Source organism: Oryctolagus cuniculus, chromosome 13 (assembly GCF_051225735.1).
Source record: "Oryctolagus cuniculus isolate XC-2025 breed Fujian yellow rabbit chromosome 13, ASM5122573v1, whole genome shotgun sequence".
Classification (NCBI taxonomy): Eukaryota; Metazoa; Chordata; class Mammalia; order Lagomorpha; family Leporidae; genus Oryctolagus; species Oryctolagus cuniculus.
The window spans coordinates 26893522-26921456 of record NC_142879.1 but is presented as its reverse complement, the minus strand read 5'-3'; the positions used below and the strand labels follow the sequence as shown (position 1 = coordinate 26921456).

The following is a 27935-nucleotide window of genomic DNA, read 5'->3' as shown; positions in this document are numbered from 1 at the left end:
GGATTTGAGCCATCTTCTGCTGCATTCCCAGGCCATAGCCTGGATTGGAAGTGGAGCAGCTGGGATTCAAACCAGCGCTTATATGGGATGCCAGCACCGCAGATGGTGCCTTTACCTTCTGTGCCACAGTGCCAGCCCCTCGGAGCCTGATTCTACCTTTCTGCTAATGCAGACCCTGGGAGGCAGCAGGTGAGGGCTCAAGTATTTGGGTACCTGCAACTCCTGACCTCAGCTTTTGTGGGCATTTGGGGAACGAACCAGCAAATAGGAGTTCTCTCTCTGCCTCTCAAATAACACATTTTTTTAAAAAGACAAGTCAATATTTATACAAAAACTTTTGAAATTCAGGAATACTTTTTTCACAACATGTATTTTCCATAAACTTTTGAAGAGCCATTATATTTTAATGGTTTTTCATAGATTTCAAGTAAAGAAATGGGGTCCATGCCCCATGTTCTGTGTCTGTGTCCTCACTGCTATGCCAGGAGAGTGGCTTGGTGCCTTCTGGAAGGGGAGGCCCTGGGTGTGCCGAGGAAAGGCACTGCTGAGCATTCTAGAGTGCAGAAAAACACGTGTTCCCAAGAGTGTGGAGCGCTGCATGTCGGCAGGTGGGGCTTGGCCTGGGAAAGGACTTTAGAAATGGCCGGCGCCGTGGCTCACTTGGCTAATCCTCCGCCTGCGGTGCTGGCACCCCGGGTTCTAGTCCCGGTCGGGGTGCCGGATTCTGTCCCAGTTGCTCCTCTTCCAGTCCAGCTCTTTGCTGTGGCCCGGGAAAGCAGTGGAGGATGGCCCAAGTCCTTGGGCCTCTGCACCTGCATGAGAGACCAGGAGGAAGCACCTGGCTCCTGACTTCAGATCGGTACAGCATGCCAGCTGCAGCACGCCCACAGCACACTGGTGGTAGTGGCCATTTAGGGGGTGAACCAACGGAAAAAAGAAGACCTTTCTCTCTGTCTCTCTCTCTCTGTCTAACTCTGCCTGTCAAAAAAATTAAAAAATAAATTAATTAAAAAAAATAAAATAAATTAAAAAGAAACTGCACCAGTGGCAACAACATCCCCGTGCACGGAGCCCTGGCAATTGCTGGGCACTGAGCTTCCTATTGGAGAGGTTGGATTTGAATGTGTGTGGGGACTGGGTCAGAACCCAGCTCCCCCACTCTCCTGCCACCCTCCTTGCAGCCTTCTCTTTGTCCCAGGGTGGCCTCCCCGTGACGCCTGGAGTCCCTCAGCTGGGAGGAGGCCCTGGTCCAGCTGCTGGTGCAGTTCAATCCCCTGGGTTTGCTCAGGACTAAGTGCAGTGCTAAGACCAGGGAAGTCCCAGGCCAACCTCAAAGTTTGGTCTGCCCAGGGTGAATCTGTGCTGCACCCTTGGGTGCTAAGTTCGTAGAGGGAATTACAGCAAAGCAGGTGAGCATAGGCTCTAAGCGGTCCGAGAGGAGGGGAGGCCTTCCTGCTAGAGGTATACCCAGGCTGAATGTGAAAAGGAGGATCCAACCCTTTCGAGCAAAGAAAGCAGTACATGCAACTGTGGGAGACTCGAGCGCACTGGGCAGCAGCCTTTGGGTCTGCAGGGATCCGTGCATTTACTGATTTAGGTCTGCAGATATGCAACAATGCAAGTTCCCAGGCCAGCTGTGCCCCCTCCCAGGGGGGAAGCATCCACTCTTCCTGCACGGGCCACCCAGATATTTGTGTTCTCTGTCCTGGCAAGGGCCAGCACAGACTCACTGAGAGAGACGTGTCTGCGTGCAGGGAGGGGATCCAGGAAAGTTCCCAGGGGCTAGAGTCTGGAGCATGCACCCCTGCAGAGACCAGTGTCTAAGGAGTGGAATTCTGGCCCCCAATCCCCATTTTGCCTGGTGACGTGGGACCTGGTGGGCACCTAAGTGAGGAAGTCACCTCCCAGGTATTCCCAAGGATTTGAATGCCATTCCTGTGCATCTGGACAACATCTGTCTGGGGGCAAGTGTGCTGGTACAGGCTACCTTGGCTGCGTAGATGACTCCTGAGATTCCAGGCAGAGTCTTGTCTGACAAATTCCAGGCCTGTTCCTCTCGGGTGGCGTTGAGCTCCCAGCTTGTTGGGTAGGACCCAGGGTTCACCATGAGACCCCCTAGCCCTGAACCATACAAGAATAGAAGTCAGACCTGGTCCTTGGAAAGCCTGGAAGCCGGTTCTCCTGGGGTGACTGATCAGGCACAAGGCAGTGTCTCTCAAAGTGCAGCTGGGCCTACTTGTATCACAGTCTCCTGGGTAGCTCCTTGAAAATGCAGTTCCATGGGGTGAGGGTTGTGCCCAGTGGTTCAGACACTGCTGGGGACTCCTGTGTCCCATGTGAAAGTGCTTGGATGTGAGTCCCAGCACCACTTAATTCCAGCATCCTGCTAACGTGCACCTTGGGAGGCAGGAGATGATGTCACAAGTGGTTGGGTCCCTGCCACCCATGTGGGAGCCCCAGGGTGTGTTCCTGGCTCCTGGTTTGGCCTGGCCCAGCCCCAGCCATGGCAGGCCTTTGGGGAGTGAACCAGCCGATAGGAGTGCTCACTCATCTCTCTCTCTGTCTCTCAAATAAGCAATTTTTTTAAAATGCAGTTCTGAAGCATGTTGTAGAAACATAAGCCGTGGTGTGGGACCTTTTGAACAAACACCCAGGAGAATGCCTGATGTAGGCATTCTCTCGGAACAGTTACTCTCTATTTTTATTAAAAAAAAAAAAAAAAGTTTATGTCAAAAGGATTCACCTCCACTGTACGATTGATTCCCAGCATCGGTCAAATGCAAGGCTTCTTGGCCTCAGCACGACTGGCACCTGGGAGCCGGTGGGGCGGGGTGGAGGGGGCTGCCCTGTGCAGGATAGGATGCTCAGTGGCACCCCTGGCCTCTAAGTGCCGGCAGCACCCTGCGCTGGGACAACCCAGAGTGAAAAGAAGAACCATGTCCAGACATTGCCTGATGTCCCCTGAAGGGAAAAATGCTCTCCCTGAGAAGGCCCGTGTTCTGGAGTGGGATCTCAGTCCAGCCTAAGGTGTGCACACCTGCTCTGTGGAATGACCGGCAGCCGCCCCTGCTCCCACTGGACCCTGCCCTCCTGAGCACTGCCCAGTGCGCAGGCGCGGGAGCTGGCTCGCCCCCACTCACTGCCTTCTCCATCGCCCCCTCCCATCGAGGCCCCCAGGGAGCAGCAGCGGAGGTCAGCACCGGCTCCCCAGTGGCGAGGCTCCAGGGGAACAGCACACATGGAAGCATTCTGTTGTAAGAATAGCACATTTATTTTTGTTCTTATTATAAAGCAAACACGGTCACGGCTGAAAATGTGGCCCATACGGAAAAGTATAAAGGAGAAATGAAGGTCACTTGTGACTTCACCGCCGGCCGGCGCTGGCATTTAGGAAGCGTCCTGCTTGGGCTGTTACCACCAAGGGTGGCAAAGGTCTGGTTCATTGGCATCTGGGTGGCCCAGGGAGGGTTCGGAACATCAGAACTCGTCCTTGATGTCAAAGTGGGGCTGGTCTTCCGGCTTGAAGTCCAGGTTGGGGCTGCCATCCTCGTTGAGAATCCTGCGGGCTGTGTAGCCCACGATGGGGTACTTGGCCTTGTACACTTTGGTGAAGACGTCATCCAGCGACTCCAGCTCCTTGGCCGTGAGTCCCGTCTAGGGGAGGGGAGGGCAAGAAACACAGGAGATGGGGATGAGTGAGTGGAGTTTGGCTCCGCCTTCTTCCCTCCCGGCCTCACGCTCCGCACACGCCTTAGGCAAAGAGAGAAACACCCCAACAAACCACAGTGGACGGCTGACTTTTACAGATAACTCTGGTCGGGGTTGGGGGTGGGCACCGCTTTTCATCAGCCGCTGTCTGCCTGACATAGGAATCAGAGTCCAAAGACCCTCCACCCACCCCACCCGGGGGCGAGGTGCGATGAGCGCTGCCCCCACCTGCACCGCTCCTCCTTCCTGGTTACCCCCCCCTTCCTAATTTCTTATGGTTTCCATGCAGCTGTGCCTCAGGGGTCTGACCCAGTGTCCCAGTGTCAATCTGATGTCGAGCACAGCTGGGGAGAAAGCCAGTACCGCTGTGGGGACTGCTTAGACCCCAAACACTTTGGCTTTTGCTTTGTTCTGTAACGCTATTCTCTCCGTCAGCAGAACGCCGAGCAGAGAGGGAGGCCTTGCTTCCCGGCCCAGGCCATCCACTGAGCTACTGAGTGGCCTGGGCAGTAGGTCTCCAGAGAGGAATTCCAAACCCATGAAACCAGGGAGCAGCAGTGGGGGATCCGAATGGGGAGTGGATTGCCCAGGCACATGGGGGCAGCTGTGAAGATCAACAGGTTGGGTCACAAGTTCACCAGAGTCTGGACTTGACCCTGGGAGCACTGGGGAGCTATGGAAGGTTTCTGAGTAGGAGCGCCACAGTAAGGTGATCACTTTCCAGCCCCAGTGGACTGGAGGATGAACGGCCTCCTTAAGAAACTTTGGTCCTGTTGGGGATGGGGTGGGGGGTGGGGCCGAGGAGGCGGGGCATTTTGACAAAGGTTGCTGTGCCGGCTCACAGTGTCATGAGTGAGGTCTGCAGGGTCCAGGGACATCTTGGCCACCCCTCGGGTGGAGTCCTTCCCGGTCAAGGCGTTGTAGGGGGCTCCTCGTCCATAAAACTCTGCAGTGGGGAAGAAGGAAGAGGCCGTGACTTGGGTGTGTACCCAGAGCACCAGGAGCTGCACACAGGGGCTCCCTGCACCCAGCCAATGCCACAAAAGACCCCGGGGACAAGCAAAGCAGCCGAGAGGTTGGATTCCACTAATGCAAAATGTAAAATAAGTCACACAGGCTGAGAGGGGATTTTTAGAAAGTACAGAAAATAGTCTCTTAAAACTATTAAGAATGCAAACAAGAAAAATGGCCAGGGGCTGGTGCTGTGGCACAGTAGGTTAAGCACCTGCCTGTGTTGCAGGTTTTCCATATGGTTGCTGGTTGAGTACTGGCCACTCTGCTTCCAATCCAGCTCCCTGCTAATGCGCTTGGGGAAGCAGTGGAAGATGGCCCAAGTGCTTGGGCCCCTGCCACCCACACAGGAGACACAGATGGAGTTTCAGGCTCCTGACTTCAGCCTAGCCCAGCCCCGGCTATTTGCAACCATTTGGGGAGTGAATCAGCAGGTGGAAGATTCTCTTCCTCTGTCACTCTGCCTTTCAAAATAAATAGTTTTAAAAAAGAAAAATGCCCGGTCTTTTTAAATGTTGGTAGGAGCCAAGTCCATTTCTGTCTAGCAGTGTTAGGTATCAAGGAGGAAATGTTGCAAAACTACCTCCATGGCACCACTTGCAGAGAAACCAGTAAACCGCATTTAAATGTTCTACACGGTTCTATGATGGCAGCTCTTTGCTAAGGCACATTCTGTCTACTTCACCTTGGGGAAACCCTCAGTTTGAATTCGACTCTACGGGCGAGGTAGAGCCGTGGAAGGCTTCTGAGTGGGAGCGTGGTATTACTAGGAGAAACGCTGTTAGCGTGAACCACTGACAGACATGGACTCAATCTGGTCAGTTAAGATGGGAGGAAAAGGACGCGCCAGCACCCCTTCCCTCGTCTCACACCTCCGAGTGCCCACTCTGGCTTCTGAGCTTTCCAGAAGTAAGGACTCCCAATGCCAAGCCACTTACCCTTTCCGGAAGTGACATCAAACACCACGCCCTTCACTGCCAAGTAGATGGGCTGATCTTCCTAGAAAGCAGGGGAGAAGCTGTGAAGGGGAGGCCCAGAGCCCCGCTCTTCCATGCAAGGGAACGAATGCTCCCATCCCAAGCGGGCCCAGCACAGCAGAGTCACGAGGCAGCCTGCGCTGAGGCTCGCCACCTGCCTGGGCAAGTGCTTGGGGAAGTGATAACCACGACAAGAGCACACAGTGCCCCCCCCCCCCTTTTTTTGACAGAGGATCAGGAGCCGAAGCAACTTCCTGCAGATACAAATTCAAATGCCAGATCATGAGTGATTTAAATCGGTCCCAACTCCCCTGCATCGGTGGACACACATCTCTGTGAATGATGAACCTGGCGTTTTACTACTCGCAGGTGATGCGACCTCATGTAAGCACTTCCACACCTGAAATAACCAAACAGCTGTCACTCACACAGCTCCCTGGGAGCCCATCTCCTGCCAGTGCTGCTGTGTGCTGCTGCGGCATTTGGCGTTTGCAGCCAGGGGGGTTTCCCCCAGCGCTTGGAACTGTAAATGGGACTGTGATGAAGGTCTCCCTACAAGGCACTTTTACAATTTGGAGGATTATTTCCAACCTCATTTTTGCTCTGTTAGTGGGAATCAAATGTTATCATAGGATCTCCCCCAAAGAGAGTAGCACAAAAGCAGGGGTGCTACCACTAGGGGTGCAAAACCTCAGCCAGAAGAGGGAGCCACCCCTGAGTCCAGGGTGCTCAGGCTCTCCAGGCACCAATGCAGGGCGCTGCCTCGGGGCGGGGCCTCAAGGTTCTTGCTGGTGTGGCACCACAGTCAAGGGCTTTCATGACCACGTGTGACAGAGGAACTGAGGCTCAGAGAAGTGAGGCAACTTCTCCTGGCCACATAGCCTCTAGGGCTTTGGCTTTGGGGGTAGCACCTGCCTGCCTTGCAGGGATGCCGAAGGAAACCGAAGGAAACAGTGCGAGGAGCAGTGGCAGGCACAACATGGGAGCTCAGGGGACAGCTGGCTTTTGTTATTCCCCAAGAGGCTCCCAAAAACAGCCCCTTGGGGGACACTCGCACCGCCTCTCCCCCCCCCCGGGCTGTTTTGCTGGGTAGCACCCTGACTTTCCTCCACTTTGTCCTTACAACCAGCCTTGAATGCTAAGAGTGGGGTGATATATTTAGTTCAACTTTTAAAAGTGTTTAGCAGCTAGAGTTTCCTTGTAACATTTTGTCGTATCTACCATCCTGCTTTTGCTTTGATATTTATTCCTTTTGTGTGTGCAGGCATCTAAACAACATTCGTGTACCCAAAATAGCACCCAAGATGGTACTGATACTCCGCTTCTGCAAGAGCTACTACTATCTTCGCATTAAACTGTACGGGGGGCGCACGCGCGTTTGGTTCAGCTGTTAAGGTGCTGCTTTGGATGCCTGCATCCCACGTTGGAGTGCCTGGGTTCAAGTCCTAGCTCTGTTCCATAGTCCCGCTTCCTGTAAGCGTCACTGTGGGAGGCAGCAGGTGACAGCTCAAGTACTTGGGCTCCTGCCACTCACACAGGAGGCCTGGACTGGGTTCCTGGCCCCTGGCTTTGGCCGGACCCCGCCTTGGTTTGTTGGCAGGCATTTGGGCAGTGAACCGGCAGACCCAGAATGGATCTCGTGCTCCCTCTCTGACAAATAAATAAAAAGGAATTCATTCCAAACTATACCCTGAAGGTGTAAGCACTAAGAGGAAGTCGCGGTGAGGGGAGAGAGAGGGATGAGTGGTGCCTTTTGAGGCGTTCCTGAAACGCAGACAGGCGAGGACCCAAGTTATCCGAGGAGCACCAGGGGCACGGGGCGGGGCTTAGCAGGCCCAGATAGACAGATGGACAGCCACTTGGGCGGGGCCTCAGGCGGGGCTCTGTAGCAGAGGGTGGGTGACGCCCAGGGAGCAGAACAGCGCTGTGAGGAACAGACACGTCCAGTGCGGCGCTACAGACCCGCTTGGTGCAGCCTGACACTCCGTGTCCGGGGCCTCGGCCGCCACGGGGACCCTCTGCTGCCGGCACCTACACGGATAATGATGCGTCCTTTATCTATTCATGACAGGAGGCCATGAACGGCAGCGGGAGGCTGTCCTCCCCCCCCCCTTTTTTAGCTTTATTTATTTATTTGTAAGAGTTATACAGAGAGAGAAGGAAAGACAGAGAGAGAGAGGTCTTCCATCCACTGCTTCACTCCCCAAGTGGCCGCAACAGCCAGAGCTGTGCCAATCCGAAGCCAGGAGCCAGGGGCCTCCTCCGGGTCTCCCACACGGGTGCAGGGGCCCAAGAACTTGGACCGTCTTCTGCTGCCTTCCCAGGCCATAGAAGAGAACTGGATCGGAAGTGGAGCAGCCGGAACCCTAACCGGTGCCCACATGGGTTGCAGGCACTGCAGGCGGTGGCTTTACCCACTACCGCACAGCAACGGCCCCAGCTGTCTGTTTCTAAGAAACCAAAGGAGTAGCCACCATGATGGCCACACTCCTAGCACAAGTTTTCCAGTCAAACAGGCCTAGGGTTGAGCCGCCATTTATGAGCTGTGTTGCACTGAGCAAATTCCTTAACCTCTCTGTGCCTCTGTAATAGAACAATGAAAGTGCAGTTGTGGAGACTAACCATGGCAATTCAGGGATGTATATGTTGGTTTCCTTTATCCCGCTCTCAAGTGTTGAAAGTTAGGAGCTCAAAGGAAAATCAGCTAGGAGGTAGGAGTCTAGAGATGTTCCTAAGGAAAGCCGGGGGAAATGTGATCCCCGCAGCCAAGAGGGACTCGGAGGAACCTGCAGTTACCATTAGAAGGAGTCTGGGAGATAACCCAGCACCTTTGTTTTAGATATGAGACTATCTAGGCCCATAGGGGCTAAGTGATGTGTCCAGAGTCACGGAGTGAGTTAGAGGGAGGGCAGGTTAGGGGACCTGGAGGCTTAGAACCCAGGGCCCACTGCGCTATCTTGTCCTGCCTCTCTAGAGGGCGCACTAGCAGGACAGGGCACTTGCCTAAGACACAGAGACAGACAGTGGAATCTCCTGGGAGGTTCACCACAACTCAGGGACCCCCAGGAAGGACACAGGGAACCAGGAGCACCACCCACATCCATGAGCCCAGGGCCTTCACGTTGCCTTGGGTCGTGGGGCTGCCTGGCCATCTGGCCTTCTCCCTGCCGTGGGCATCAAAGCAGGGCCAGTGGAGAGCGCATGCCCACTACTGTGATGGCTGGGACGGAGGGTGCAGCCTCACCCCACAGCTGGAGCAGGGGCCAAGCCAGACAGAGGGGCTCCTGGGCCTCTCAGAGCCTGCGCCAGGGCCAGGGGCAGAGGAGTGCATCTCTGATGATGACTCTTGGAAGAGAGGGAAACTCTGGGGAGGATTTTCCTGCAGAAGTAACCCTGCCCTCCAATAGCCACAGGCCATGGTTTTCTACAGCAGTTGGCAATGGTAGCCTGTTAATGGGGCTTAAATGAATTTAGTGATCTGACAACAGAGTTCTTAGAAATGAAGTAAAAAATAGAAAACATCGGAGCACATCACATGGACCAATAATAAATACAATGAATCAGATGTCTTGTGGGAACTCAGCTTGTCCTGTGCATGAATCAGGGCCCCTCTGTCTACTGATAGCTGTGCAGTTAGGGTGGTTTCACTTCCTTACCCACCTGCCTCTAAGAACCTTCACTCTGGGCACAAGGCTACCTCATAATGTTCACGCAAAAATGGAACTGAAAGGTAAGTTTATTGTGCAAAAAACTTCTTCAAATCTATGTGGTTTTTTTTATAATACACATTATCCATGAACATTTTGAATACCCCTTGTATCCATGGATTTCAAACTTTTATACTCTAAAATAAATTTTTTAAAAAGTGTTTAGACAAACACAGAGAGGGAGAGCTTTATATCTACAGATTGTCTCACCAAATGCTTGCAATAGCCAGGGCTGGAAGAGGCCAAAAACAGGAGCCAGGAACTCCATCCAGGTCTCCTGCATGGGTGACAGGAACTCAAGTAATTTGACCATTATTCGGCCACCTCCCAAGCACATTATCAGGAAGCTGCATTGGATGCACAGAGTAGCCAGGACTCAAACTGGTGCTCCGACTGGGACGTATGCATCCCAGGTAGGAACCTAGCCCGTTGTACCCCAATGCTCGCCACCCCATTATCTTTACATTCCATGTGTATGACCTTTTTGAAGTATATGCCTTTTGTCTTCCCGGTGACCCTTTTGGATCATTGTTTTAGGAAAGCAGGAAACAAATAGAACCTTGGCCTCTGTTAGAGCAGATTCCAAGGAGAAGGGTGGAGCCCAGGTGCAAGGACCCTGGGATGAGCCCAGACATTCCATTTGCACAGAAAAATGCTGACGTCTCGGGGGGCCTCGGCAAGCTCTGGGTCCAGGGTTGCCCTCAGGAGGTTCCACCAGGCGAACCACATTTCTGCTCGGGTAGCACTCTGCTACCTTCCTCAAGGAAACAGTGCACCGTTGGAACGGCTCACTGCCTGGAGTGACAGGGAGAGGAGGTTCTCGCTGATTCACTTTCTTTGTACAGGGGCACAGTTCCATTCACCTCTGCCATGGACTGTGTAACCTTGGGCAAGCGTGCCTAGTTCCTTATCTGAGAAATGGGGACAGTAACAACAGCACTGACCTCCTGGGGCTGTGGTCACCCTTCACTGAGTGGGTGCACTGAAGCAGTTAGGGCTGCGGGGACGGCTGGGGTGGCCGTCCCTGTGTTTGGCAGATGCAGCGCGATTAAGGCAGAAAATGCGTTCTCCCAGGACAACGAAGATCAGTTCTGCACTTGGAGGACAGAGAATGATGGCCCCTCTGCTCTAGAGGGGCATCTGCAGCGTCACCGCCCCCCCCCCCCCCCCCCCGGAAGCTAATTGCTTCCCGCTATCTGCAATCCTCCTACATCCTTTTCCTACATCACTGGGGCAGGAAAGATAGCACTGCCTTGTCTTGGTTGTGGAAATTCTGAAGATGCCAGTGGCTGACAGGCAACAACCTTGGCCGCCAGCCCGGGCTTGCAAGTGTGTATTTCAGGTGGCCCAACACTGACCGAATTCACAAGGGGCTTGGTGCTTTTTTCAGACTTGATATATTTTGGGTACAAAGGGAGAGCGGTGAAATTCACATTTACTGAGCATCTACTGCGCCAGGTGCTTTATATGTTACATATATTTGCTTATACTTACACCTGTCACTTAACCTTTTAACTTACTTTCATTTTATTTGAAAGGCAAAGAGACATCCCAGCCAGCAGCCATTGTGGGCATCTGGGGAGTGGACCAGTGAGTGGGAGCTCTGTCCTCTCTTTCTCTTTCTCTGCCTCTGCCTCTCAAATAGTACATATTTTTAAATATTCAAGGCACAATGCCTCTTTTTTTAAAAAAAGTTTTTATTTATTTACTTGAAAGGCAGAGTTACAGAGAGGCAGAGGCAGAGAGAGAGAGAGAGAGAGGTCTTTTGTCCTCTGGTTCACTCCCCAGATGGCCGCACCAGCTGGAGCTGCACCAATCCGAAGCCAGGAGCTTCTTCCAGGTCTCCCACATGGGTGCAGGGGCCCAAAGACTTGGGCCATCTTCGACTGCTTTCCCAGGCCATAGTAGGAGAGCTGGATTGGAAGTGGAAAAGCCAGGACTTCAACCAGGGCCCTTACGGGATGCCGGCACTACAGGTGGCGGCTTTACCTGCCATTCCAAAGCGCTATCCCCACACTGCCTCTTTTTACAATGTTTTAAAGATTTATTTGTTTATTTGAGAGGCAGAGACAGGCAGAAAGGTCTTCCATCTGCTGGTTCACTCCCAAAATAGCTACAACAGCCGGAGCATGGCCAATCCAAAGCCAGGAGCCAGGAGTTTCTTCTGTGTCTCTCAAGTGGGTGCAGGGGCCCAAGCACTTGGGCCATCTTATACTGCTTTCCCAGGCCATAAGCAGAGAGCTGAATTGGAAGAGGAGCAGCTGGATCTTGAACCGGCACCCATATGGGATGTTGGCACTGCAGGTATAGGCTTAACCTACAGTGTCACAGTGCCAGCCCCTCAAATACTAATTTTTAAAAATAGTAGCTAACATTATTAAGGTTTCCTGTGCTAAGCCCTTGTGTTTTGCCATCTCATTTAATCCTCACAGATTACCTGTATAAATCAGGAACTCACTGTGACTGTGGAGAAGGTCAGGGTTACGTGTCAGTCTGGACAGACTCCCGTACCCAGCTAGTCACTCACTCCTCTGGACGTCGCTGCCATGTGTTTTGTGGATGTGGTTAGCATCCATAGTAGCTGACTTTACATAAAGGAGATTATCATGGAGAATATGGGAGGGCCTGATCCTATCGGTTGAAAACCTTCAGGTTTCCCTGCAGATGAAGAAATTCCAACAGCTTCACACCACAGCCCGCAGCCTGCCCTGGATCTCCAACTTGCCCAGCCAGCTCCCACGATCATGCAAACAAACTCCTTGCAATAAACCATATCTATCTATCTCCCTATGTGCTACCAGATCTCTTTTCTGATGGAACCCTGACTGCTTCAAGCATCTTACAAACAAATCGAGACTCCAAAATGTTTAATAATTTGCCCCCAAATCACACAGCACCACAGGGACTCAAACTCAGCTATGATCCAATGCTATAGTGCTCTAGGACGACCACATAATGTATTGTGCAAACCATGACACCGCCAGGAGTGAAAGGGGATGCTATTGGTGATTATCCCTGGGTAACAGGCATAGACCAGAACCATCTAGGACAAACTGCAGCACGGCACAGCGCTCACTCGCAGCCTCTCTCTCCCTTGTTCTCTCTTGGCTCTCCTCTGCCTACAGAACTGCCTAGAGTTCTCAGAGCTCTACCCCAAAGCAATTCTCTCCTTCTCCTGTTTCCATCTCGAGCTTCTCTTTCCTTCCTCTAGTTAAGTACCCATCTATAACACCAACACCAAAAAACCAAGGGCCTTTCTTAGTCCTCATCCCGCAGCCCCCCACCCTGTTGCTGTATCCTCCATATTTTTTCAAGATTTATTTATTTGAAAGACAGAAGAGGGGGAGAGGGAAGAGGAGGGGAAAGAGAAGAGAGGGTCAGAGATCTTCTACCTGCTGGTTCATGCCCCCAAATACCAGGAACAGTCAGGGATGGGCCAGGTCAATGCCAAGAGCTGAGAACTGCGTCTGGGTCTCCTATGTGGGTGGCAGGGGTCCAATTATTTGAACCATCACCCACACCTCCCAGGCGCTCTGATAGGTTAAGCAGGCATCCCCAACAGCAGCTTAACTTACTCCTCCATATGCCTGCCCCTGTACCCTCCATTTTTAACTCTCCCTTCCCTGAGGTTCTGTGCTTAGGGTCCCCAAGGTCACCCCCACCTTGGGAAGAACTGGAAGAACTCAGCATATAGTTGTACTCAGGGCTAGGAGGGTACAAGGAGACACAGGTGGAGACTGGGAAAACCCACTTGTGGGCCTCCCTTTGCTCCTCCCTCCCGCACCCAGCAGGCTCTTCCCACAGAAGCAAAAGGCAGCAGCCTGGCCCATGCTTCTGCCTGGGGGAGCCCAGGGCAGACTCAGCACCCAGAATTTTCCCTAGAGGTTGGCCAGGGTGCCCGGCACGGTGAGTGCTCAACACAAACCACACCATCTATACACATGGCCTAGGCTGAGTCACCCTTACCCATTAGGGAAGGGCGGGAACACGAGGAATCCAGCACCAACCCAAGGCCAACCTTCCAAGGAGACCTTTGGAAGCCAGCAGCCTGCTCTGGTAACTCTTTCTGCACACATCTGGCTGCACCCTCGGCTGGGTGTCCCTCAATACCCAGTCACATCCCTGTCGTGTCTCCCTCCCTCTGTGGCCTCACAGCGTGATGCCCATGCTGCCCATGGTCAGGCTTCTGAGTCCTCTGCCCCATCAAAGGCCAGGGAGCTCAGGAGCTTGGAAGCCCAGACCCAAGTGCTTTAATAGAAAATATCCGGTCCCTCCCTGCTGGACCACTGTCAGAGGCAGGCCTTGGCTTCCCCCTCTAACAGCAGGAGATTGGTGTCAGCTCTGAAATCCCTTGGGACTATGCCCCCCCCCACCTCCCTAATATCAGGGCCCAGGGCCCTTCTCACCGAGAGCATCTTGTTCCCACACTCTGCAACCATCACACTGGCCCCAGCAGCCCAGCTGGGGGCCTGGTGAGTTCTCCTGCCCCTCCAGACCACTGACTGAAGCTGGTGTGTGGCAGGTGTGTGTGTGTTCAGGGCAAGGAGGAAGGTGTCTTTGGTAACTCTGGCTCCCCCCAGCTCCATCTCAGCCTACAAGGGCGCCCACGCTGAAAGTGGGTTTGAGAAGTTCCCTGCACAGATGGCCTGGGAGCCAGGAACGGCGGGTAAAGGAAGAGCAAGAAAAGCCCGGATCATCCCTGGAGCTGCCTCAGTTCCCACCTCGCCCAGGGAGCAGGTGCCCTCCCCCGTCCCCCACGATGAGTAGGCAGAGTGGCCCTCCCCAGCCGATGCTAACATTAAAAACAAAATAATTCTGAAGCTCATAATAAGACTGCCAGGGGAAAGGCGGTTCGACCCGGACGCCCGGGTAAAGGGAGAACGCGGGACGGGGGTACGGGCCATAAGTAGGGCGCCCCGACGGTGGAGGCCTCGCCCTCAGCCCCGGCCACCCGTCCCGGCCTGGGGAGAGGCCCAGCCCGGGCCCTGCGCGGAGCCCAGGATCGTGAGCTCCGGGACCGCCAGGTGGCCGCCGCGGGCCGCGCGCCCTCAGGCCTCCCTAGCCGCGGACGCTTCCCGGGGTCCCGGCTCACTCGCAGCAGGCGGGACTCGGCCCGCGCCCCCCAGGCCCGCGCCTACCTCCTCCCCGCGGTAGCGCGCCAACTCCTCCTCCGTGAAGAGCCGCACCGGTGGCCCGCGTTCGGCGGGGCGCGGCGTCCGCCCGGCCCCGGCTGCGGGCAGTCCCGGGGCCAGCGCCAGGACCAGGGCCAAGGCCAGGGCCAGCGCTGCCAGCGGCCGTAGCCGCAGCCCGGGCGCGGGGCCGGCCATGGCGAGCGCGCGGCGCGGGGCGAGGGCGGCCGGGGCGGCGGACAGCGCGCTCCGCCCCGCCCGGGAACCCCGCCCCGCGGCCCGGCCGCCCGGAGGGCTGGGGCTGAGATCCCCGCCTAACGCCCGCCCGCCGCCCACCTGCGGCCGGGCACTTAGCTGTGAGGTTACAGCACCGGACTGCTTACCGAGAGCGACAGGTGTCAAGGAGGCCGCCTGACGTCCAGCACTCCTGGAAAGTGTATTTATAAAACAGAATCCCAACTTTGTTGTTGGCTGGATTTTGTCTTTGGCTGAGTTGTTACCCTGGTTCCCGAGGGTCACAAAGGGGAGGGTTGCAAAGGGGAGGGGCACAGCAACCAAGATGCCCCGAAATAATAGCTAATGTTTGTGCAAAGCTAAGCTCATGAATGTATTTAAAAAAAAAAAAACAAAACTGTTTTCTGAGAGCCTCCATGTACCAAGCCACCGAGCGCAGGTCGCTGAAGGAGACAGATCCGTGTCTAGGTGGAGGAGCTTGCATTGAGGGGGAGACAGATAACGGAGTCAGGGACAGAAGCTAAGTCACACACACTTTAGATGGTGATGAACAGGGAGAGAAATACAGCAGGCCGAAGAGATAGGGAACATGGGGGGGGGGGGTGGCATTTTATTTGAAAGGCAGAGGTGGGAGTGGGGGCGGATCTTCCATCTGCTGGGTCATTCCCCAAATGCCTGCAACAGTCCAGCAGCCAGGGATGAGCCAAACTGAAGCCAGGAGCCAGGAGCTCCATCTGGGTCTCCCAAGTCGGTAGCAGGGACTCCTGCACTTAGTCAGTCAAGGGCTGCCTTCCCAGGCCGTTAGCCGGAAGCTGGATTGCAGGCAGAGTAACTGAAACTTGAATCAGCCACTCTGATATGGGATGCAGGAGCCCCAAGTTGGTGACTTAACCTTTGCCAAACGCTGGCTCCCCTAGGGTGGGGGAAGGGGGATCCCTTTTAAATCAACTGATCAGGGAAGGCCCTACTGGGAAAGTCATATTTGTAGAAAAGTCTGCAGGAGGTGAGAGAGAGAGCCTGGAGGGAGAAGCAATCCAGGCCAGAGGTCAAGAGCATGAGTGGAGGATGAGAGTGCCAGCCCTCCAAAAAGCAGGGAAGAGGGCAGGAGGTGAGGTCAGGCAGGGTGGGGGGAATGGATCTTATGGGGTCTTACCCTCACATTTAAAAGACTTTGAGGCCGGCGAGCGCCGAAGCTCACTAGGATAATCCTCCGCCTTGCGGTGCCGGCACACCGGGTTCTAGTCCTGGTCGGGGCGCCGGATTCTGTCCCGGTTGCCCCTCTTCCAGGCCAGCTCTCTGCTGTGGCCAGGGAGTGCAGTGGAGGATGGCCCAAGTGCTTGGGCCCTGCACGTGCATGGGAGACCAGGAGAAGCACCTGGCTCCTGCCATCGGATCAGCGCGGTGCGCCAGCCGCAGCGCGCCGGCTGCGGCGGCCATTGGAGGGTGAACTAACGGCAAAGGAAGACTTTTCTGTCTCTCTCTCTCACTGTCCACTCTGCCTGTCAAAAAAAAAAAAAAAAAAAAAAAAAAAAAAAAAAAAAAAGACTTTGCACTTTGAGTGAATGGAACAAAGGAATGAGTTGACATGTTAACCAGATAGCTCTGGATGTTGTGTTGACAGCAGACTGAAGCAGGGAAGCTATTGCAACATTCCAGGCCGGAGAAGTGGACCAGAGCCGTAGCAGTGAGAAGTGGGTGGGATTTGCTGAGCCATGAATCTCAGGGTATGAGGGACAGAGAGGGGTCACAGGTGATCCCAAGGTTTTCTGCCTGAGATGCAGGAATATGGCACTGTCATTTTACTAGGAGGGGTGAGGGGTGGGGCTGGGGAGAGGAGGGAGAGGACCAAGGTCAGCTGGGGCTTGCTGAGTTTGAGATGCATGTTGGACATGGAAGTGGAAGGGTCAAACTGGCAGTTGAATATATGGGTCTGGCACTAGGGGAGAGCTCCGTGCTGGCACCGTGAGGTTTAGAATCAGGGGCACACGGGTTATATTTAAAGCTGCAGGCGTGGATGGCTGGCGTCATGGCTCACTTGGCTAATCCTCTGCCTGCGGCGCCAGCAGCCTGGGTTCGTGTCCTGGTTGGGGCGCTGGATTCTGTCCCGGTTGCTCCTCTTCCAGGCCAGCTCTCTGATGTGACCCGGGAAGGCAGTGGAGGATGGCCCAAGTGCTTGGGTCCCTGCACCTGCATGGGAGACCAGGAGGAAGCACTTGGCTTCTGGCTTCAGATCAGCACAGCGCGCTGGCCACAGCAGCCCTTCAGGGGGTGAACCAATGGAAAAGGAAGACCTTTCTCTCTGTCTCTCTCTCACTGTCTAACTCTGCCTGTCAAAAAAATAAAAAAGCTGCAGGCGTGGCTGAAGCTGACAAGGAAGTGTGTTTGGGTAGAAAGGAGAGGAACAAACACTGAGCACTTTTCCACGTGCTAGTTTGTTCATTCCTCACCGTGTCTCTGAACAGAATACAGTGCGCCGTGCCTCGGATGCAGGTGCTAGAAACCACAAGGCTCTAGTTTCCCAGTCTCCTTAGCTGAAACTTTCCTGGCCCCGCTTTCATGTTTGCAAAGCAACCTCTTATTAAAATTAGCTCACTGAATTGAGTGGTACAGCTGGCCCTACAGGGTCCCTAATCACCAGACTCTTGAGGTCATTTAACTCCCCTGTAAATAACATCTGGATATTCAGTCCTGAGTGAAGGGGTTCCTTTTCCTAGAACTCTAGATCCTGAGAAGAATAGTAGCTACCACCTACACAAAACCCCTAGACTGACTGGAGCTCACTTTCTTATTGTTGCAATTCCCTAAAAAGGGGACAGCCTTGTGGTGCTGCGGGTTAAGCCTTTGCCTGCAATGCACCCATCCCAAATGGGTGCCAGTTTGTGTTCTGGCTGCTCCACTCCAGATCCAGCTCCCTGCTAATGCAGGAAAAGCAGCAGAAGATGGCCCCAGTACATGGGCCCCTGCCACCCACATGGGAGACTTGGATGGAGTTCCAGGCTATTGGCTTCAGCCTGACCCAGCCCTGGTCAATGGGGACCATCTGGAAGGTGAACCAGTGGATGGAAGATCTCTCCCTCTCTCTTTCTCTAGCACATTATTGCCTACCGATCAAAGGAGAGCCACAAGCACTGTAGACAAAGCAAGGACTTGGATGCGAGCTAAACACCCACCTCTCAGCCCCAACTTCAGCCTCTGAGAACCTGTATGCCTCATCCACTCTGGGAGCCCAGGGATGAAACAATAGCTTCTTGCTGTGTTATTTGCAAGAAACACCTCCTTTCCTCCGCTACCCCGACATCAGTACTTGTCTTGTGTGTCAGGCAAGTGGACCTAGTTTTAGGGGTTCTACAGCAATTTCTCCAGCCAGTTTTGGGGGTGTCCTATAACATCCCAATGGCATAAAAACTAGTAATCCCTATTTTACAGATAATGAAACTGAACTGTGGGGACCTTAAACTGCTTGCCCAAGGTCACACAGCAGGCGGCAGAGCCAACACTTAAGCCCAAGCTATGTGTCCCCAAGCCTGCCTCTCATCACCAGGCTGTCCATCTCCCCAGTGAGTGTGTTTCACTTATTACTTATTTACATATTACTTATGCATCTTACTTATTCCACAGAATGGGCTGCTACTGCCGAGTGACCTCAACAGCACCTGTTCCCTGTCTGTATCCCCATGCCTACGTCAGTGACACACCTGCCTCTGTCATAGGATTGTGCTGAAATTGGCAGAGACGGTGGACGTAGAAGGCTGTGTCACCATGTGGGGCAGTATCTGCGTGACACCCTGTGTGACACTGTGTCGCAGGACCTTGGGGTTGGACGAGGCTCTTCTAAACCCCCCAAGGAGAGTGTTGTCCACTTCCTGTCTCACATGATGTTCCTTGCTCCCATCTCTGCTATGTGGGGTGCTGCCTCTGGCCTTGAGTCCTTTCTCTTGCTCTTCTCTATGCTAGGCACCCCTTGGTCCTCTGTAATTTCTACTGATCACGTCAGGCTTCCCCTCCCGGAAATGCTGACTGTGGGTCTCCAGTTAAATCACGGGTCTGTATGTCCTCAGATTTCTCCAGGGGGTGCACACACACTGATTTTGTGTGTTCTACTGGAACCCAGGATTGTTTCTCAAAGCACCTAGGATCCAACTCTTCTTGTTGGGTAGGAAGTTAGAAATGAGCTTATGTGGGGGAGAGGACCCTAAGGAAAGCAAAGCACCTGTGGACAGGAATGTGGCAGGCTCAGGAGCACCTTGGAAGCAGCCCAGAGTCCTGCCTGCACCCCAGTAACTTTATAGGTGGTCCCAGCCTTCCTCCCAAGGAGGGCTCCCTGGGAGAATCCTCTCTGCCAGGCACCAAGTGGGTTACCCAGCCTGATAACATTGGGCAATAACACCTTGCATGGAATTTTACCTATTTCACACCCAGCAAACTCTTTGTTGAGAAGAGAGGGGAGAACTGTCCCCCACCCCCGCCCTGCTTCATTCCCTTATGAGCCCCAGTCTGAACACAAACTGTACTCTCAGCCTTTTCCTGAGCTGCCTGCCTGGACTACCTGAGCCGCCTGCCCGGACCATCAGATGTATTTGTCTCAGCTCAGCTCTCTGTCCTCTGCTGAGATGCCTGCCTGGGCTGCCAGATGTATTCTCTTCATTGAACTGCGTAACCTTGCTTCCCCTGGTCTGAATGGCTGGGCACTCTCTCACATTCCATCTGGAGAGGTGTCCCTCTCTGTTCTGATGGATGCACCACCCCATTAAACCTTGCTACCTTGCTAACCACTCCCCTCTGTCTCACTTCTGAATTCTTGTGTCAAGACAAGAACTTCTGTTCCAGCCATCTCCACTAATGTTCTGGCTGAAACAAAATGGCTTGCAGTGCAGGGAGTTGGTCACACCTATGATGCGAGAGGCTGAAACAACACCCCAATGGCAACTCAGAAATTAGCAACAGTAGGAAGTGGACATCCTGCCAGTGGAGGTGGGGTCTAGAGCTTGGGTCCCCTGGCTGAAGCCAGAACCATACAAGGCCTTTTGTGTGAGGGGCTGGAGCCATGGAAGGGGAGCTGCTAGAGACACCCAAGCAAGGGACAGACAGACTCCCACGTGTCCCCGCCCTCACTCCCTCCAGATTCTGGCAGTACTTCTCTTGACTGGGCCTAGGGGAAACACAGCCCATAGGACCAGTCCCTGCCAGCCAGAGCTGAGCAGTGGAAGGCAGGACTGGATCTCAGTGCAGACACACTCAGGCCCAGCAGGACCCAGCTTCCACCATCCGGCCTGGGCCCGCCTCTCTGACAGGGCAGGTGCCACCCACGTGGGAGACTAGCGTGGAGTCCTTGGTTCCTGAGTCCATATGGCCTAGTCCTGGCTATTGCTGGCATTTGGGGAGTGAAACAGAGGTTGGAAAATCTCTCTTTTCCTCCGATCTTCCATGCTTGCCCCCTCCCTCCCTCTCTCTCTTTGTGTCTCTTTGCCTTTCAAACAAACAAATAAATCTTAGAAAATGATAAGTGTTAGGAAGAACAAAAGTAGGGCAGGGGGTTGCTGGAAATGGAGTTTGCTGCTTTAACAGGGTGTTTAGAGAAGGCATCCGAGATAAGCTGACAACTGGAGAAAGATCTCAGGGATTGTCCAGAAGGAGGCCACTATGGGCACAGGGAACAGGCAGTGCAAAGGCTCCGAGGCCAACCTGTGCTCAGCCTGTTGGAGTTGAGTCGCTGAAGTATTAGGAGAGGTGGTGGCTGAGGGACACACTCTACTGGGCCTTTTGGGCCACAGTGGGGTGTTTGGCTTTGGAGGGGTTTTACCAGATGTTTGATTTTGCTGAACAGACCCTCCCTGGCTTCTGCATTGGGATCGGACTACCATGTGGTAAGAAGGGAAGTAGAGAGACCAGCCAGGAGGCTGCGGAAAATGAGCCTTGAGAAATGCTGGTGACAGAGGTGGTACAGGTGGTCAGATTGTGAACGATGTTTTAAAGGAAAGCCCACTGGCTTTGCTGATTTCCATGTGGGGTGTAAAAGAAAGCGAGGAGCCGGATGACTCCAGGAGTTTTGGTGACAGCACAAAAGAGGGTGGAGAGGAACTTCATGAGAGAGACTGCAAGGGGCAGAACTGGTGGAGAACTCTGGGGTCCAGGGCTTTTTTTTTTTTAATTTTTAAAAATTTATTTGAGAGACAGAGAAAGAGAGAGACTGACAAACAGGTAGTGGGTAGAGAGTGAGAGAGCGAGCGAGCTAGCTCTCATCTGCTGGTTCACTCTCCAAATGCCTGCAGGGCCAAGTTGAAGCTGGGATTTGGGAATTTGAGTCTTCCACGCGGGTGCCAGCGACCTAACTACTTAAGCCATCTGGGAGCACATAAGCAGGAAGCTGGAGTCAGGAGCCAGAACCAGGTATTAAACCTTGACATCGGGCTTAATTCAGGACACAGGCATCTCAGCTGGTAGGCCAATCACCTGCCCAGCCACATTCCACTACTCACATGTGCTAGAAGGGGTCCTAGGTCTTTTCATCTGATACCTCATTTAACCAGAGTTCTATGAATGGGTAGTAATGTTCCTGTATTACAGATGAGGTAAGTGAGACACAGGGAGATTAAAGTCTCCCCAGATCACAAAGTCAATCAGTGGTAACCAAACTGAGGACCCGTCTGGCCTCAGGGTTGGAGCTTCAGTAGCTACCCCAACCCCCCAACTACTGCACGTGGACATCCAGTGGAGGCACTGCTGAGCCTCGGGGGTGCATTTGTGTGGACTTAGAAATTGTGTTCATTTCATAGGACTGCTGTGCCAAAGTACCACAGACTGGATGGCTACAAATAAAAACAAAGCCAGAAGTGGAGGCAGGTGTTGTGGCCTGGTGAATTAAACCACTACTTGGGATATCTGCATCCCATATTGGACTGCCTGGGATTGAGTCCTGCTCTGCCTCTTGTTCCAATCTAGCTTCCTGCTAATGCACTTGGAAAGCAGCAGATGATGGCACAAGAACCGAGTGTGCCTGCCGTCCATGACAGAGGCCTGGAGGGAGTGAGTGTCTGGCTCTTAGCTTCAGCTTGACCCAGCCCGGCTGTTGGATGTTCCATTCATTCTCTCCCTCTTTCACTGGTGCTCTGCCTTGCAAAGAAATGAAAACTAATAGATCTTTTTTTTTAAAAAAATTAGTAATTGCTAATAAAAATCCCAGAAATGTATTCTTTCAAGATTCTGGAGCTTAAAAGTTAGAAATCAGGGAGTTGCCAGGGCCAGGACTTCTCTGAGACTCTGGATAGGCTCCTTCGTTGCCTCTTTCTGGCTTCTGGCAGTGGCAACTGGAAATCCTTGGGATGCCATCTGTTACTCAGTCAAGGGCTGCAGCCCAGTCCCCGGCAGGTGAGTGATAAAATCCACCCTCGCTTGCGACTCCATGACTTCCGCCTCTGCTCTGTTGGCACGTGGTGTTCTCCCTAAGTGTTTGTCTTCACACGCTATCTTCCATCTTTTCATAAGGACCCAAGCCCCATTGGATGAAGGGATCACCTTACTCCAGTGTAATCATCTTCACTAATCACACCTTCAACAACTCTATTTCCAAATAAGGTCACATTATGAGATATACGGGGGTTAGGACTTGAGCATATTTCTTAAATTGTCTCTTTATTTTTAAAAAATATTTACTTATTTGTTTATTTGAAAGGCAGAGTTACACACAGAGAGAGATCGATCTGCTGGTTCAATCACCATTTTGGCCTCAATGGCTGGAGCTGGGCTGGTTCAAAGGAGTTTCACCTGGGTCTCCCACGTGGGTGCAGGGGCCCAAGCACTTCTACTGTTTTCCCAGGCACATTAGCAGGGAGCTGGATTGGAAAAGGAGAAGCCGAGACTCGAACTGGCACCGGTATGGGATGCTGGCGTCGCAGGCAGCGGCTTTACCTGCTATGGCACAATGCCAGCCCTGAATTGCTTCTTTACTTTTAAAACATTTATTTATTTTGCCAGAGAAATAAAGACTTCAACATACTTTGAAGAGAAACATTTTAGTTTTTTTTTTTAAAGATTTTTATTTATTTGAAAGTCAGAGTTACACAGAGAGAAGAGAGGCAGAGAGAGAGAGAGAGAGGTCTTCCATCCGCTGGTTCACTCCCCAATTGGCTGTAACGGTCGGCCTATCCAAAGCCAGAAGCCAGGAGCTTCTTCCGGGTCTCCCATGTGGGTTCAGGGGCCAAGGACTTGCGTCATCTTCCACTGCCTTCCCAGGCCACAGCAGAGAGCAGGATCTGAAGTGGAGCAGCCGGGTCTTGAACTGGCACCCATATGGGATGCTTCAGGCCAGGGTGTTAATCCACTGTGCCACAGTGTCGGCCCCGGAGAGACACATTTTAACCCATAATGCAACTCCTTAGGATACAGAAGATAATTCAAACTGTGAGTCTACAGGAGACCATTCCCTTAGGCCCTAGGCAGTGAGTAGAAAGGAGATGGAAGATGGAGCTTTGGGGGAGGCCTCCCTGTAGAGCTGAAATGAAAGACCAGCAAAGGCGACAGAGAGAGCAGCAAGTGAAGTAGCAGCAAAGTGGGAGTGTGTAGTGTCCTGGTGGCCAGGGGAGGACAGCGTGGAAGGGAGGACAGGTCAGCCAGGGCCGATGCAGCTGGAACATCTAGAAAGAGGAGTTAGAGGGACGCCCTCTGATCTGACAGCCATGAGGTCATTTGTGACTTTCACCAGCACTGTTCCTGCAAAGGGACTAAAGCCTGATGGGTGTGTGCATGGAAGGGAACAGGAGGAGCGAGGACGGAAAACTGTGTATTTCCACGTTCACAGCCTGTCTTTCCACACTAGCACGGCCATCTGACCTTGGGCATCTGATTCATTTCTGTAGGCCACTGCCCAGCTCTGAATATTATATCAGCCAGTGTCTCCTTCAAAGGTGGCCGCCTGCAAGTTTCCACTTTGGTTGCCTCCACAGAGTAGAGAGATATCACAGGACAGGGGTGGATTCCTTTTGTTCCTTCTAGGTCTAAAATTCTGTGGTTGTGTCTCTTGTTCTCTCAGCCGCCCTTGTATTAAATAAGGAATTTAATTTGTCCTTTGTTCCCATTTACTTGTTTTGGCAAACAACTGTTCCATGAAATGGCTGGAATAAATGTTCCATTCACAAATTTAGCAAACCCTTGTTGAGTACCTACAATGTAATGGATGTAGGAGGCGAGGCCCTGAGACTTCCCAAGGCTAACACTCTGGTCTGATGTGGCTGGTGCCCCGTGCTTGCCGCTGCGGGGGGGAGGGGGGTGCTGAGTAGCCTCAGTGGGGAGGGCTGCAGGCAGCAGCTGTGCGCTACACAGAGTGGCATTCACCCAGGCCTAACAAGCACCCTCTATCCGCCTCAAGGCCGCACAGAACAGCTGTTCAGGCAGCGGGAGGGGAGGAAGAGGCTGTGGGCAGGTTCACCCCGCCGCAGGGCCAACGCCCAGTTCTTTGCTCCATTTAGGGCTTGAGGTTTCTGTCGTGGTTGACCAGCACCTTTGGGTGGTTCGCTGGTGCACCATGCCTTTTGGCTCTGCCAAGGCCCCGCGAGGCAGGGCACGGCTTAGCAGCTGCATTAAGGTGAAGAGAGGAGCGAGGGCTCGGGGTATTCCGAAATTTGCGGATGAGGAGCAGGCCTGGGGAATAATGGAGAGAACGTGGATCTCGTAACTCATTCCTGGATGCAATAAGCTTCACCTGATCCCTGGCCTCGCCCTTCCAGAATCAAGGCATCTCAGTTTCCCGAGAAAAGCGCCCTCCCGGATCACACCGCTTTCTAACATACTAAGTGCTTTCTAGGTGTTTATTAAGGGTGTGAAGAGCCAGGCCAAGCTTCCTCCTGGAATTCTACACAGACAGGCCTTCCCACGCACCTGACCCAGCCCCGTTGTTCCACTTCCCACTCATTTTCTCCGTCTCTCCCGCTCCAACCAAGACGGGAAGCAGGAGACGCACGGGTTCGTGCTCTGAGGCCCGGGTTGCGCGCGCCGTTTGCCACCCGCGGCTGCCGAGGCGCGCCTCGCCCAGAACTATATTTCCCAGCAAGCTCCTCGCGGTCCCCCCGCTGCGGCGAGAGCGGGGCGCATGCGCCTAGTGCCGCCACGCCAGGTCTGAGACGCTCCTCGGAACCGGTTTCGCGTCGCCGAGCCGGCTGGTCCCGGCACTGCGGCTGAGGTGTTCGCTCGCTGCACCTCCCTGGAGGTAGCGGGGTCAGGCGTGCCCCAGCTCCGGTCAGTGCCATGATCCGGCAGGAGCTCTCCACATCCTATCAGGAGGTAGGAGGGAGCGGGGGAACGGAAGGGAAGTTTTCTTGTGAGGCGGGGACCCGGGGGTCTGCGGGTGGGCGTCCGGGCTGCGCGGCGAAGGCGCATCGGAGGCCGGGGTCGGGGCGCCCGGAGACGGGTTCTCGGGGCCTGAGGGGGTGCAGAGGAGGGAAGCGGGCGCCCAGCCGCCCCGGATGCTGCCGTTCGCCTGGCCGAGGGATGGAGTCAGGTCGCCGGAGCCAGCAGGTGAAAGCTTGCAGCGGCTCGGGCCCAGTGCGCGGCGTGGCCAGCTAGTGGAAGCGCCTGCGTCGTCCTTGCGGGTGGGTATCGGGCGAAGCCCCAGGGCCCCGGGGGCCGGTGGTGGACGGGAATAATGACCTCTCGTCTCGCCGGCCGCCCAACTTTGAAAAAGCGCTGTCGCCGCTGCTCGCTGCAGCCGCACCTCCCGCGACTTCAGCGGTCACTTACCAGTTCTTTGTCTCCTGTCTGCCTTGCTGAGCTTCCAGCCTTTCCTTCAGACCAGCGCTTGCTCCCGGCTCCCCCCGCCGTGTTAGCGCCAGTGCTCTGCTCCCCTCCCCCTCCCAGGCCCCCAACCTCGGTCAGCTTTGCGGACCTTTCTCGCCTGTTCCCCGCACCGTGGCCCCGGCGGCACTTGCCAGGGTCGCTCCGTCACGCACCAGCAGCTGTATCTTCCATTGCCTTTGCCATCTCCCCTCCCGAAAAGTGCTTAGTTAGCTCAGTGCCTGACAGGCGGAGACCCCTCCCTGAATAACTCTTTGTTTACAGGACGTGGGCAGCTCCAGCTTCTTAGCTTCAGGGTCTTGGCTAAATCACACCCTGCACCTGCCATGCAGACATGGCCCCCTCCCCTAGCAGGGCTCATAAAGGTGCTACCGAAATCCAGGTAGTCATCCTGCTTGCGAGGGGGAAGGCCAAGGATGCAGTCATTTGCGTTTTGGGGGCACCCTGGTGGTGGAAGGCATGGAAAAGCCCCCTCTCCGGAGGTGAGTTTTTAATGACTAAGCCTTGAAACCTTAAGCGATGACACTGTGAGCCCAAGAAAGCGCTGAGACAGCTATCCCCTTACTGTGCCTCCCAGCTCGGTGGTGGCTCCTCCTCCAGACTCTGGCCTTGAGCTTCCCTGCCCTCTTAGCACTGTGGAGACTTGCTGATGGTCTTCCCTTCTGCCCTCCTTAGTGACATCCCTTCCCCCACTTGATAGATGAGAGCCCTGATCAGGTGAGGTCGCCCTTGCCTGCCAGCAAGCTGCTAACTGACACTTGTCACCTGGACTGCCTGTCACACTTGGTTCTTCCGTTTGCAACCAGAGTGAGTGGACTTCAGCCAGAGTCCCAGACAGCTGATTCCAGCTTCGCTGTTCCTTTTTCCTCTCTCAGCAGACCCCAAGCCACATTTCCTCTTCCTTTGGGAAGTGGTTAACACCATGGGCTTTAGATGTAGAGCAAGCTGGGTTTGACTGCTGGCTCTTTCACTGGTTGTATGGCCATGGGAAGCATTGTGGGTTGAATTGTGTTTTCGGAAAAACAGGTTGAAATCCTAACTCCCATCACCTGGCTTGGAACTAGGGTCATCGCAGATGTGGTTAGTTTAGGACAAGATCATGTTGGAGCAGGCTGGGCCAGCAATCCAACATGACTAGTGTCCTTAAAGAAGATGACCACGTGAGGATGCGGAGAGAATGCCTTGTGAAGGTGGAGGTGGGAGATTGGATGTGGCCACAAGCCAAGATATGCCAAGGGTGGCTGGCTTCCCCAGACACTGGGAGGGAGGCGTGGAACAGATTCTCCTGCAGAACTCTTCAGTAGGAACAACCCTGCCAGCAGCTGGTTTTAAGACCTCTGGTCTCCAGAACTGTAAGAAAAGACATTTCTGTTGTCTGGAGCCACCCAGCGTGTGGTGCTTTATTATGGTAGTCCTCGAAACCCAATAGGAAGTTTCTTGAGCTTTACTTTCTTAATCTGTACAATTGGTATAACACACCCTATGTCATGTGGCTTCTTTTCAGACAGTTGACTAGTGCTTTTACTTCCTTATTCTAATCTGGAAAAGCAAGGCTGATGGAGCTGACCTGTTTGCTGTCTTTGCTCTTCCCGCTAGCTGAGTGAGGAGTTGGACCAGGTTGTTGAGAACTCGGAGCAGGCAGACGAGCGGGACAAGGAGTCGGTCAAAATCCAGAGTCCGGGCATCTTACCAGGTGAGTGGGTTCCGTGCTGGGGGTGCAAGTGCTGGAAGTGGTACTGTGCTGTTGCTGCCGCTGGAAGCTCCAGCCCAGGCATCTTGCCAGCTGTGGGAGTGGAAGAGCCCCTTGCCCGGGACCTTGGTGTCTGGTGTCAAGTATTGCCCTAGTTTCGCAGCCATACATATTTAACCAGCCTCGGGACAGAGTGTGTAGCGTGGTGTCTGCTCTTGTCTGTAGCCCAGTTGGAGCTTGTTCCTGAGGCCCGGGCACTGGATACAATGGCACATTGCTTTGCGTCTGTGCTCTCCCATGCCTCCTTTCCCAGGGAGCTTCTGGCAGGTGAGCCTCTCATATCTGGGCCACGTCCAGAGCTGTCTGGGAGGCTCTCCAGGCCCCACCGTGCTGCTGCCCCACTGGGTGAACAGAGGCCCGTGAGTCAGTTGGCATCTCCTGGAGCCTCACAGCTGCATCTGTGGGCTGCTCGCTCCTGGATACATCTGCTCCCTTAGCTTCCCTGCTGGAACTCCTCAGCTTACTCCTTCCAGACGCCTTTGCAGTCACCCTGCAGCGTGGGGGGTTCAGTGACTACTGTGGACCTCCTCCTATCGCTTCTTGGCTATCTTACCCAGGCCTGCTCCCCTGCTGCAGCCCCTGCTTGTTCACATGAAACTCCCGAGTTTGCATCTGTAGCCCAGAGGTTACCCATACA

At 54.0% G+C, this 27935-nt stretch overlaps 2 protein-coding genes across 9 annotated transcripts in view; one reads left to right on the top strand and one right to left on the bottom strand.

The window, feature by feature from the left end:
- The window catches only part of PACC1 (proton activated chloride channel 1), a 160833-nt gene that overhangs the window by 105237 nt on the left and 27661 nt on the right, over positions 1-27935 (top strand). For 3 of the 8 annotated variants that reach the window (XM_089312155.1, XM_070055264.2, XM_089312156.1), the window contains one exon: positions 27145-27241. Coding sequence is in view for 3 of the 8 variants with exons in the window: in XM_089312153.1 (XP_089168279.1) it covers positions 25221-25346; positions 27145-27241 (223 nt within the window). In the remaining 5 variants the exon portion in view is untranslated. Of the gene's footprint in view, positions 1-24826; positions 25039-25204; positions 25347-25812; positions 26031-27144; positions 27242-27935 lie in introns of those variants that run through there. The other 5 variants (XR_016219611.1, XM_002717522.6, XR_016219610.1 and 2 more) reach the window with 4 other exon arrangements.
- Positions 3251-14857, bottom strand: NENF (neudesin neurotrophic factor). Its single transcript, XM_002717410.6, has 4 exons — positions 14542-14857; positions 5658-5718; positions 4551-4654; positions 3251-3654 (listed from the first exon to the last, which is right to left on the bottom strand). Exons 1-4 carry the CDS (start codon positions 14728-14730, stop codon positions 3478-3480), a joined length of 531 nt encoding a protein of 176 aa, XP_002717456.2. The 5' UTR covers positions 14731-14857; the 3' UTR covers positions 3251-3477.

What these genes read in the sequence shown, in the direction of transcription:
- NENF (XM_002717410.6), bottom strand. Translation starts at nt 14,730, where the DNA reads ATGGCCGGCCCCGCGCCCGGGCTGCGGCTACGGCCGCTGGCAGCGCTG. An exon ending in CGCGCTACCGCGGGGAGGAG is followed by an intron (nt 5,719 to 14,541) that starts GTAGGCGCGGGC and finishes CCTGCTTTCTAG; the next exon opens with GAAGATCAGCCCATCTACTT. An exon ending in CAGACCTCACTCATGACACT is followed by an intron (nt 3,655 to 4,550) that starts GTGAGCCGGCAC and finishes CCCCTCCCCTAG; the next exon opens with ACGGGACTCACGGCCAAGGA.